The sequence below is a fragment of the Hypanus sabinus genome, chromosome 7, assembly GCF_030144855.1.
Source record: "Hypanus sabinus isolate sHypSab1 chromosome 7, sHypSab1.hap1, whole genome shotgun sequence".
Classification (NCBI taxonomy): domain Eukaryota; kingdom Metazoa; phylum Chordata; class Chondrichthyes; order Myliobatiformes; family Dasyatidae; genus Hypanus; species Hypanus sabinus.
In genome coordinates, this window is record NC_082712.1 from 9,220,497 (window position 1) to 9,233,218 (window position 12,722).

General features: G+C 42.3%; 1 protein-coding gene across 1 annotated transcript in view; it reads left to right on the forward strand.

Moving 5' to 3' along the window:
- The first annotated feature begins 3,143 nt into the window (after nucleotides 1-3,143).
- poln (polymerase (DNA directed) nu) overlaps nucleotides 3,144-12,722 on the forward strand; it is a 283,259-nt gene continuing 273,680 nt past the window's right edge. The window contains exons 1-2 of the mRNA XM_059974013.1: nucleotides 3,144-3,734; nucleotides 4,300-4,499. Of these exons, the coding sequence (XP_059829996.1) occupies nucleotides 3,144-3,734; nucleotides 4,300-4,499 (791 nt within the window). The remainder of the gene's footprint in view (nucleotides 3,735-4,299; nucleotides 4,500-12,722) is intronic.

The window sequence follows — 12,722 nt, forward strand, 5'->3', positions numbered from 1 at the left end:
GCTGTAAAAGTAATCCGGGAAATTGTAGGCCGGTAAGTTTGACGTTGGTAGTAGGTAAATTATTGGAAGGAGTACTAAGAGATAGGATCTACAAGTGAGGTTGTATAAGGCATTGATGAGGCTGAATTTGGAGTATTGTGTGCAGTTTTGGTCACCGAATTACAGGAAGGGTATTAATAAGGTTGAAAGAGTGCAGAGATGGTTTACAAGGATGTTGCTGGGACTTGAGAAACTGAGTTACAGAGAAAGGTTGAATAGGTTAGGACTTTATTCCCTGGAACGTAGAAGAATGAGGGGAGACTGGATAGAGGTATATAAAATTATGATGGGTATAGATAGAGTGAATGCAAGCAGGCGTTTTCCACTGAGGCTAGAGGAGAAAAAAAAACAGAGGACATGGGTTAAAGGTGAAGGGGAAAAGTTTAAAGGGAACATTGGGGGGGGGGCTTCTTCACATAGAGAATGGTGGGAGTGTGGAATGAGCTGCCAGATGAAGTTGTTAAATGCGGGCTCATTTTTAATATTTAAGAAAAACTTGAACAGATACATGGATAAGAGGTGTATGGAGGGATATGGGCCAGGTGCGGGTCAGTGGGACTAGGCAGAAAAATGGTTCGGCACAGCCAAGAAGGGCCAAAAGGCCTGGTTCTATGATGTAATGTTCTATGGTTCTATGTTCTATGAGGTGAGGGAAGAGATTGCTGAGCCTCTGGCTAGGATCTTTATGTCCTCGTTGTCCACGAGAATGGTACCGGAGGATTGGAGCGAGGCGAATGTTGTCTCCTTGTTCAAAAAAGGTAGTAGGGATAGTCCGGGTAATTACAGACCAGTGAGCCTCATGTCTGTGGTGGGAAAGCTGCTGGAAAAGATTCTTAGAGATAAGATCTATGGACATTTACAGAATCATGTTCTGATCAGGGACAGACTGCATGGCTTTGTGAAGGGCAGATCATATCTAACAAGCATGATATGAGGAGGTGACCAGGCTGACCAGATGAGGGTAGTGTAGTGGATGTGACCTACATGGATTTTAGTAAGACATTTGATAAGGTTCCACACGGAAGGCTTATTCAGAAAGTCAGAAGGCATGGGATCCAGGGAAGTTTGACCAGGTGGATTCAGAGTTGGCTTGCCTGCAGAAAGCAGAGGGTCGTGGTGGAGGAAGTACATTCAGATTGGAGGGTTGTGACTAGTGGTGTCCCACAAGGATCGGTTCTGGGACCTCTACTTTTCATGATTTTTATTAACGACTTGGAAGTGGGGGTAGAAGGGTGGGTTGGCAAGTTTGCAGACGACACAAAGGTTGGTGGTGTTGTAGATAGGGTAGAGTATTGTTGAAGATTGCAGGGAGACATTGATAGGATGCAGAAATGGGCTGAGAAGTGGCAGATGGAGTTCAACCTCGAGAAGTGTGAGGTGGTACACTTTGGAAGGACAAACTGCAAGGCAGAGTACAAAGTAAATGGCAGGATACTTGGAGGTGTGGAGGAGCAGAGGGATCTGGGGGTACATGTCCACAGATCCCTGATAGTTGCCTCACAGGAAGATAGGGTAGTTAAAAAAGCTTATGGGGTGTTAGCTTTTATAAGTCGAGGGATGGAGTTTAAGAGACGCAATGTAATGATGCAGCTCTATAAAACTCCGGTTAGGCCACACTTGGAATACTGTGTCCAGTTCTGGTCGCCTCACTATAGGAAGGATGTGGAAGCATTGGAAAGGGTACAGAGGAGATTTACCAGGATGCTGCCTGGTTTAGAGAGTATGCATTATGATCAGAGATTAAGGAAGCTAGGGCTTTACTCTTTGGAGAGAAGGAGGATGAGAGGAAACAAGATAGATGTGTACAAGATATTAAGAGGAATAGGTAGAGTGGACAGCAAGTGCCTCTTCCCCAGGGCATCACTGCTCAGTACAAGAGGACATGGCTTTAAGGTAAAGGGGAGAGAAGTTCAAGGGGGATATGAGAGGAAGATTTTTTACTCAGAGAGTGGTTGGTGCATGGAATGCACAGGAGGAGTCATGGTGGAGGCAGATACACTAGTGAAGTTTAAGAGACTACTAGACATATACTAGGTATATGGAGGAATATAAGTTGGGGGGTTATATGGGAGGCAGGGTTTAAGGGTTGGCACAACATTGTGGGCTGAAGGGCCTGTAATGTGCTGTACTATTCTATGTTCTAATGTGGAAGGAAACTGGAGCACCTGGTGGAAACCTACGTGGTAATGGAGAGAACATATGAACTCCTTACAGACAATATTGAAAGCCCTAGATTGAGTGCTTATGGAGATAATAGGGGAGTTTAGGACCAGAAAGCACAGCTTCAGAATAGGGGGACATCCATTTAGAACAGAGATGAGAAGGAAATTCTTTAGCCAGAAGTTGGTAAACTGTGGAATTCATTGCCACAGACAGCTGTAGAGGCCAAATCTTTGGTTGTATTTAAAGTGGAGGCTAATAAGTTCTTGGTTAGTAAGGGTGTCAAAGGTTATGGGGAGAAGGGTTAAGAGGGATAATAAATCAGCCATGAATGAATGGCAGTACAGACTCAATGGGCTGAGTGGCCAAATAATACTTCTATGTCTTATGACCTTACAGAGGTGTATTTGAACTCCGATCTTCTAGCTAGCACTGGAAAGCATTACGTATGCTAACCACTCTGCTACTGTGCCACCTCAATCACTTCATCTGGCAGCTTTTTCCATCTTTCCACCACTCTGTGTGAAGAAGTTGCCTCTCAGGTTCTTTATAAATCTTTCTACTTTCACATTAACCCTATGCCCTCTAATTTTCTATTCTGTTTCCCTGGGAAAAGAAGACCCGTTCCATGCCCTTTATGGTTTTTTTAGAGATGTAGTGTGGAACAGGCCCTTCTGGCCCACTGAGCCATGCTGCCCAGCACCCCACCTATTTAACCCTTGCCTAATCACAGGATAATTTACAATGTCCAGTTAACCTTCTAACTGGTAAGTTTTTGGACTGTGGGAGGAAGCCAAAGCACCCTGGAGAAACTCATGTGCACACGGGAAGGTCGTACAAGTATTCTTACAGATGTCACTGAAATTGAACTCCGAACTTTGGATCCCTCGGCTGTAAAGGCATTGTGCCAATGGCTACGCTACCACAGTTTTATACACTAAGTTATGTATACACATGTGCGCAAGAAACAAATGCAGATTTTTATTTCACAACAGAAAACAGATTTGGGCAGCCAATCGGAACACACACCTGTGCAGCTTGTGAATGACCTGGCTGCTAATGAATCTCCAGAAGAATGGGGCAACTTTTGGTTCGATGGGAGGCGTCATGGCACGGCTGTCTGTAGGGACCAAGCAGATTCTATACAGCAGCATGGTACTCTGGCACAGCAGGGGTCCCCAGTGAGCCAGTACTTGGGATTCCCAGGGCTAAACAAGACACTAACATCTTCAACAGGGAGACTCAGTTCAGTCCAGGAGGAGAAGAAGGATAATTGCCTCAAAAGGAAAAGGGAGAAGCCAGCAAACATGAGCACGGCAAAGCAACCAGTGCTGGATGGCGGAGCGAAGGAGCACCACGATCCTACCACCAAAGGCTTGGACTCTGCAAAACTACAGTCACGGCCACAGATCTGTGATCTGATCAGACTGGATTCTGATCAAAGGCCCCAGGTGCTGGAGGAGGTGGCTCGTGCAGTCGGCATCATTTTAACCATGGTGTATCAAGATGGATCTACCCAGCTAACTGCTGAGAAGGTGAGCAGAAAGGTTGTGTTATGGCAAATATTGCATGCTCTAGCTTAAGACATTATTCAATACAGCACACACAAAACGCAGGAGGTATTCAGCAGACCAGGCAGCATCCATGGACATGAACAAGCAGTGGATGTTTTGGCCTGAGACCCTTCTTCAGAACTAGAAAGGAAGGGGGAAGATGCTAAAATAAAAAAAAAGGTAGGGGAGGAGAACGAGGATAGCTTGAAAGTGATAGGTGAAGCCAAGTGAGTGTGAAAGGTAAAGGGCTGGAGATGAAAGAATCTGATAGTAAAAAGAGAGTAGAGCTTAGGAGGAAGGGAAGGAGGGCATCGGGGAGGGGAAGGAGGTTGATAGGCAGGTGAGAAGAGGTAAGAGGCCAGAGTGGGGAATAGAAGAAGAGGGGAGGGGGATGATTTTTTTACTGGAAGGTGAAATCAACATTCATACCATCAGGATGGAGGCTCCTTCCAATAAGAGTAGAGGGAAGGATGATTAGATATGTGGATTCCAGATGGATAGCTTAAAATTGCTCTCTATGTTCAATCTTTGCTATTCTTCAATGTAGGAACCTTCCTCTTCAGTGAGTGGTTTCCTCGTGTTATTGAGTAATCAGCCTGCTGGCCTGTTCCCTGATACAACTGCTGAAGCCCAGACCTCTGAACACATCGTTTACAGAGCAGATGCAGATGGCAGGTTCTTCCACCTGAAGCTTGAGCCAAATCTCTCTTGGTTACAGCGAGGGCACGGTTACAGGGAATTTACCAGGTGAGAGTAGATTTTACACATTTAGTTCCTTGGTACTTCTGCCTCTGTCTTCCATCTCCACCCCCTTCTCCACCCCACCTGGCTCCATCTGCCCATCATCCTTCACCTTTCCTTGGTCACAATCATCTCTTGGCCCACATATCAGCCTCCACCTCCTCTCTCTATACTGGGCATCTTCCCTCTTCAATCTCAGTCCTCAACCTGAACCATTGAGATTCTGCAGATGCTGGAAATCCAGAGCAACACACACATTATGCTGGAGGAACTCAGCAGGTCAGGTAGCATTTATGGAGGAGAATAAGCAGTTGATGTTTCTGACTGAGATCCTTGATCAGGACTGCAAAGGAAGGAGGCAGAAGCCAGATTGAGAAGGTGGGGGAAGGGAAGAGTGCAAGCTGGATGGTGATAGGTAATGTTCCCTCTAAGATGTGCACACCTCTTTCTCTGCTAATGCACAAAGGAATTTAAACTGCGTGCAAATGGTTGTCTCCCTCTACCTCATTGGCATGTTAAGTTTATTTCACTATCGTACACAATCACATTTCTTTTTCCACTTTCTGATGTGGACGGTGTTGACAACATGGAGTTTGCGACGATTTGTCTGCAGATTTGAGAACTGGCTTATTTATATTGCTTTTATTGAAGAAATTATTCAGTGAGCACATGTTGTTATCACTGGGCAACAAATTGCACAGCGCGGGATTTTTGCGCACACCGGTCATTACAAATTAGGGGGAACATTGGTGACAGGTGAGATCAGGTGAGGAGACAGTTAGGAGGGTAGAGGGGGTGATGAAGTATGAAGCTGGGAAAGGAAAAGGTAAAGGACTGGAGAAGGAATCTGATGGGAGAGAAGAGTAGACCATGGGAGAAAGGGAAGGAGGATGGGGACTCGAGGGAGGAGAGAAGAGGTAAGAGGAGAGAAGGGGTAAGAGGGGAAACAGAATGTGGAATGCAAAATGAAAGAAGCAGGAGGGGGAGAAATTAACTGGTTAGAGAATTTGATGTTGACATAGTTAGGTTGGAGACTATGCGAGTGGAATGTGAGGTGTTGCTCCCTAATGAAATGACCTTTTGAAGACCTCAACTGGTGCATTTACTTCCTTAATTCCATATTTTCTGGATCAGCTGGAGGGACATCCATTTAGAACAGAGATGAGGAGTAATTTCTTTAGCCAGAGGGTGATGAATCTGGAACTGATTGCCACAGATGGCTGTGGAGGCTGAGTCATTGGGTATATTTAAAGTAGAGGTTGATAGGTTCAGAATTAGTCAAGGCACCAAAGATTAAGGGGAGAAGAAGGGAGAATGGAGTTGAGAAAGAAAATAAATCAGTCATGATGGAATGGCAGAGCAACTCGATGGGCGAAAGGCCTAACTCTGTTCCTGTGTCTAATGCTCCTTGTTTCTGTACTGCAGCTCTCTCTGACTATGACTATGACTCCATGTCTCACTGACTTTCTCTACAAAACAGTTTACCTCATAAGTGGAATCGATAGTGAATTGCCTGCATCTTTTCCCCATGGCGAATACAAGAAGGCATAATTTTAAGCTGATATGAGAAAAGTATGGAAGGGGATGTCAGAGGTAGGTTGTTTACACAGAGAGTGGTATCTACATGGAATGCACTGGCGGGGCTACCGGTAGAAGTAGACACATTAGGGACTTTTAAGAGACTCTTTGGTACATGATGAGAATGGGAGGGAAGAGTTGAATTGACCTTGGAGTAGATTAAAGGGTTGACACAACATTGTGGGCCGAAGGGCCTGTATTGTGCTGTACTGTTTTATGTTCCATATTTCTTTTAAAGCGAATCTCTTTCCACTCATAATATGGAGTTGTGATCTTCCTCCTTGGTATTTTGATGTGTTTATATTGGTCACATGTACCAAGGTACAGGTAATTCTGCTAATTTGTCTTATGGTCTTATAAATCTATCAGGCATACTAATCTGTTGAGAGAGACAATGACTACCTTTTGGTCAGCACAGTGGCACGTTTGTAACACAATTAAAGTGACTTCAGTTCACTCCTGAGATCCTGTGCAGGTTGTGTGGGGCTTAAACATTCTCCCTCTGACTGGATGAGTTTTCTCCAACTTCTCTGGTGTCCCTCTCATTTTCCAAAGAAGTGCAAGTTCGGAAGGTTAAACAGCTACTGTAAGTTACCCTGGCTCTGAATGGTAGAGCAGGAGGTTCAGCTGGGTAATGCGTAGGGTGGACAAGAAGGTGTATAAAGTAAATTATTGAGAAATAAGTCAAACCATAAGACATAGGAGCAGAATTAGGCCATTCAGCCCATCGAGTTTGCTTCACCATTCCATCACGACTGATCCTGGATGCCACTCAACCCCATACACCTGCCTTCTCACCATATCCTTTGATGCCCTGACCGGTCAGGAAACGATCAACTGCTGCCTCCTTAAATATACCCATGGACTCGGCCTCCACTGCAGTCTGTGGCAAAGCATTCCACAGATGCACTACTCTCTGGCAAAAAAATTCCCCCTTGCCTCTGTTTTAAAGGGTTACCACTCAATTTTGAGGCTGTGCTCTCTGGTTCTGGAAACCCCCACCATAGGAAACATCCTCTCCACATCCACCCTATCTAGACCTTTCAACATTCAATAGGTTTCAATGAGATCACCCCCACCCCCCACTGCATTCTTCTAAATTTCAGTGAGTACAGGCCCAAAGCTGCCAAAAACTGCTCACAAGTTAACCCCTTCATTCCTGGAATTCTGGAATCATCCTTGTGAACCTCCTTTGCACTCTCTCCAATGACAACACATCCTTTCTGAGTTACAAGGCCCAAAACTATTGACAATACTCCAAGTGTGGTCTGACAAGCATTTCCTAAAGCCTCAGCGTTATTTCCTTGCTTTCATATTCTATTCTCCTTGAAATAAATGCCAACATTGCATTTGCCTTCTTTATCACAAACTCAACCCATAAATTAACCTTCTGGGAGTCTTGCAAAAGTCCCTCTGCACCTCTGATGTTTGAATTTTCTCCCCATTTAGATAATAGTCCGCACTATTGTTCCTTTTCCCAAAATGTATTATCACTCATTTCCCAACACTGTATTCCATCTGCCATTTTTTGCCCATTTTTCCAATTTGTCTATAAGTTCTTAGCACTACCTACCCCTCCAGCTATCTCCATAACATCCACAAACTTTGCCATAAAGGCATCAATTCCATTATACATAGGCATCCATTAGTCTCGAGAGACCATGGATTTGTGCCTTGGAAAGTTTCCAGGGCACAGGCCTGGGCAGGGTTGTATGGGAGACTGGCATTTGCCCATGCTGCAAGTCTCCCCTCTCCATGCCACCATTGTTGTCCAAGGGATACAGCTTTGCACTGGTGTCATCACAGAGCAATGTGTGGTTAAATGTCTTGCTCAAGGACACAACACGCTGTCTAGCTGAGGCTCGAACTAGATCAAAGCCTTAATCACTTGGCCATGCACCAACACGTGATTTATGCAACAATGATTTATACAAATCATTGACAAACAATGTGAAAAGTAGTGGTCCCTTGAGGAACACCACTCGTCACCAGAAAAGCAGAAAAAGCCCCCTTTAATCCAACTCAGTGCCTCCTGCCTGTCAGCCATTCCTTTATCCATGCCAGTATCTTTCCTGTAACACCATAAGACTTAATCTTGCTAAGCAGCTTTATGTGTGGCACCTTATCAAATGCCTTCTGAAAATCCAAGTAAATGATATCCACTGCCTCTACTTTGTCCACCTTACTTGTTACTTCCTTGAAGAACTCTAACAGATTTGTCAGGCAAGATTTCCCTTGACAGAAACCATGCTGACTTTGACTTATTTTATCATTAGTCTCCAAGCACCCTGAAACCTCATCCTTAATTATAGACTCCAACACTTTCCCAGCCACTGAGGATGGGCTAACTGGTCTATAATTTCCTTTCTTTTGCCTTCCTCCCTTCTTAAAGAGTAGAGTGATATTTGCAATCTTTCAGTTCTCTGGGAGCATGCCAGAAACAAGTGGTTCTTGAAAGATCATGACCAATGCACCTGTCATCTCTTCGGCAACCTCTCTCAGGACTCTGGGATGTAGTCCATCTGGTCCAGGTGACTTATCCACCCTAACACATACAAACAAGCTGGGGGAACTCAGCAGGTCGGGCAGCATCCGTGGAAACGAGCAGTCAATGTCTTGGGCTGAGACCCTTCGTCAGGACCCTTATCCACCTTAAGATCTTTGAGTTTGCCTAGCAATGGCATTCCTTGACACTTAAGGACCTCTGGCAAACTACTAGTGTCTTCCATAGTGAGGACTGATGCAAAGTACCCATTAAGTTTAGCTGCCTTTTCTTTGTCCCTCATTACTACCTCACCAGCATCATTGTCCAGTGGTCCAATATCAGCTCTCATCTCCCTTTTACTCTTTATATAATTGAAAAAAAACTTATTGTATCCTGCTTTATATTATAAATTATTTTGCCCTCATTTTACATCATTTCCCTTCTTACAGCTTTTTTAGTTGCCTATTGTTGGATTTTAAAAGCTTTCCAATCATCCAACTTTCCACTCACTTCTGCTACCTTATATACCTTTCCTTGGCTTTTATGCAGTCCTTAACTTCCCTTGTCTGTCATGGTTGACTACTCCTGCCATTTGAGAACTTCTTCTGTGAGACATATCTGTCCTCTGCCTTGTGAACTATTCCCAGAAACTTCAGCCATCTCTGCTCTGCTGTCATCTTCACCAGTATTCTCTTTCAATCCAGCTGGGCAAACTCCTCTCTCATGAGTCTGTAACTCCCTTTATTCCATTGCGATACTGATACATGTGACTTATGCTTCTCCCTCTCAAATTGTAGTATGAATTCAATCATATTATGATCACAGCCTCCTAAGGGTTCCTTTACATTAAGCTCCCTAATAAGATCTGGATTATCGCACAACACCCAAGCTAAGATTACCTTTCCCAAGTAGGCTGAAGCACAAGCTGATCTAAAAAGCCATTTCATAGGCATGCAACAAGTTCCCTCTCTTGCGATTTGACACCAACCTGATTTTCCCAATTCCCTTGCATATTGATGTTCCCAATTACAATTGTGTCATTACCCTTATTACATGCCCTTTCCAGCTCCCTTTGCAGACTCAACCCCACATCATGGCTACTATTCGGAGGCCTATATATGATTCCCAGAATGTTTTTTTTTACGTAACCCTACCCACAAAGATTCAACATTCACTGACCCTATGCCACCACTTTCTAAAGATGTGATTCCATCTCTTACCAACAAAACCACAGCACCGCCTTTGCCTTCCTGCCTGTCCTTTTGATACAAAGTAAATCCTTTGATGTTAAGCTGCCAACTATGGCCTTCTTTCAGCCATGACTCAGAGATGCCCACAGCATCATACTAACCAATCTGTAATTGCGCCAGGAGTTTGTCCACCTTATTCTGAATTTAAATACAGGTTGCTTCTTAGCCTTAAAAACATAAGGCCATTTGTAAAAACAAATATCGGAGTGGGTCTGATTGGATTGATCTGAGTGTCACCATTGACTTGCTCACCTGAATGGCATTCCACATTGTAAGCTGTTCAGATGTTCCACAGCACCATGTGTAGTCTGGTCAATGTTTAAGGGAATGCTGATCTTCATGACTCATCAGTATTATGTGCCATGTTGTACAACATCTTTTTGTAATCATGGTCTTCCATTTGTCATTAATACCTCCTTCACACTTTTGTTCTTATTCTTTTCTCTATCCATGACCAACATATATTTCTTGGCAAATTTTTCTACAGAAGTGGTTTGCCATTGCCTTCTTCTGGGCAGTGTCTTTGCAAGATGGGTGATCTCAGCCATTATTGTCTGCTTGGCGTCAGTGGTCACTTAACCAGGACTTGTGATCTGCACCGGCTGCTCATGCGACCATCCACCACCTGCTCCCATGGCTTCACGTGACCCTGATTGGTGGGGGCTACACCCAAGAGTGAAGGAGTTTCTTACACATGCTTTAATAGAGATGTATCTCCACCTCGTCATGACTATATTTTACAAAAGCACATACCACAAGGCTCCAGGGAAGCTTCCATCCCACTGTAAGACTATTGAACTATCCCATAATATAATAAGAATGGGTTCTAGTCCTCACAATTCACTTCACCATAGTTTTGCACCTTATTGTCTGCCTGCACTGCACTTTCTCTGTAACTGTAACACTTTATTCTTCATTTTGTAATTTATTTTTTTATTGAAGTTCATCAAACAAACTTTTCCATAAGATATATTTCAGACATTGTACATATATATCATATAATCATATATATCACAAAATCTCCACGAAGTATTTATCTGGGGTATACACTTATAGAAAAGAGTGGAAAGAAAAATCAAGCAAAAGGAAAGAACTATGTACAAGTAGGGAGTGATCTTTTTTTTTTACAACAGATTCATTGATTTGTGAGAATAAAATCAGGCCTATGAGGCATTATGTAGTTAAACCATTTTTCCCAGTATGAATCAAATTGTTCCAGCTTATGATTAACAGATGCTGTTATCTTCTCCATTTTGTAAATGTCCATTGTAATTTCCATCCATGTATTTAAAGTTGGGCTCTCCTGTGATAACCATTTTCTAGTAAGAGTCTTTTTACCAGCCGCCAACAGTATATTCATTAAATATTTATTTCTTTTCAACCATTCTTGAGGTATATATCCAAATATATGGTCTTACTCTCCAAGGGTATTTCACATTTAAAGATGTCTTGTAGGGCATTGTGTATCCCCCTCCAATAGTTTTTGATAACAGGGCAGTCCCAAAAAATATGATAATGATTTGCATTTTGATTTCCACAATTTTTCCAGCAAACAGGGAGGTTACTATCATAATGGGATTTCTGAGAGGGTGTAATAAAATACCTTATCAAGTTTTTCCATCCAAACTCCCTCCATTTCTGTGAATTGGTACACTTCCATTGATATCTCCATACTGTTGTCCATTCTTCCTCAGATATAATTATCCCTCCTTCCTTCTCCCATTTTGTTTTAATGTATGAAGTCGAATGTGTTTTAAGATTTGACAGCCCCTTATACATGCTTGAAATGATTCTACTACCATTATCTGAATTATATGCTTTTCTAAAGAGCTCTATCAAGCATGTATTTGCCTTGGTTACATTTTTAAGCATCTTATTAACATATTGTCGCATCTGTAATACCGATAAAAATCTTGTTTTTCTAATAAGTGTTTCTCTTTAAGCATTTCAAAACTGAACAGTGTTCCTTTTTTCATTATGCTGCAAAGAACTGTTATTCCTTTAGCTGTCCAGTCCTTAAATCTAGCATCCAATTTATTTGGTGTAAATTCAGAGTCATATACACACCATTTAAGAATTGCAATATCTCCCTCTAGATTATATTCTTTTATAGTGGTTTTCCATATTTTAAGAGTCAATTTCACCCATGGGTTATCAATAGTATTTATGTACCTTCCAACTGGGTGGCATTTGTGCCTTTTTTAGAGCCCAGTTCAGTGTGGGGAGTAAAACAGGAATTAACTCATTTTTAAATTCTTCGTACCACTCTGCCATATAGCCATCTGATCCTGGTGACTTGCTTAATTTAAGCCTACTAATTGCAGCTTTTAATTCAACTTCAGTTATGTCAGCAGTCATCATTCTATTTTGTTCTTCGCTTAAAGTGGGTAACTCTAGAGAATTCAAGAAGGTGTCAATTTGGGTTATACTTCCCCCTGGAACTTCAGAATATAATGTTTTGTAAAACACTTCAAAAGCTTCTTGAATTTCACTTAGCTTATTTTTTTTTTATCATTTTCGTTCTTGGGTCCCTAATTCTATGAATTGTATTTTCTGGTATCTTTTTTTTTTCAGTTTCCACACCAGTATTTTCATAGATTTTGACTCACTTTCATATGGTCTCTGTTTCAGAAACATTAAGTTTTTCCTGATTTCTTGTGTAGCCAAATTATTTATTTCATTCCTAATTCTTTTAATTTCCCCTAATGTATCCTGTGCCAAATTCAATTTGTGTTTTTTCTCTAGTTCCTTCAGCCTATTTTGTAATTCCTCTAATGTTTTATTCCTAATTTTTTTCTTATATGAAGATATTGCTATAATTTTCCCTCTTAAGACCACCTTCAGAGTATCCCATAAAATGGGAGGTGAAACCGCTCCATTATCATTAAATTCTAAGTAGAGACCAATTTCTTTCTT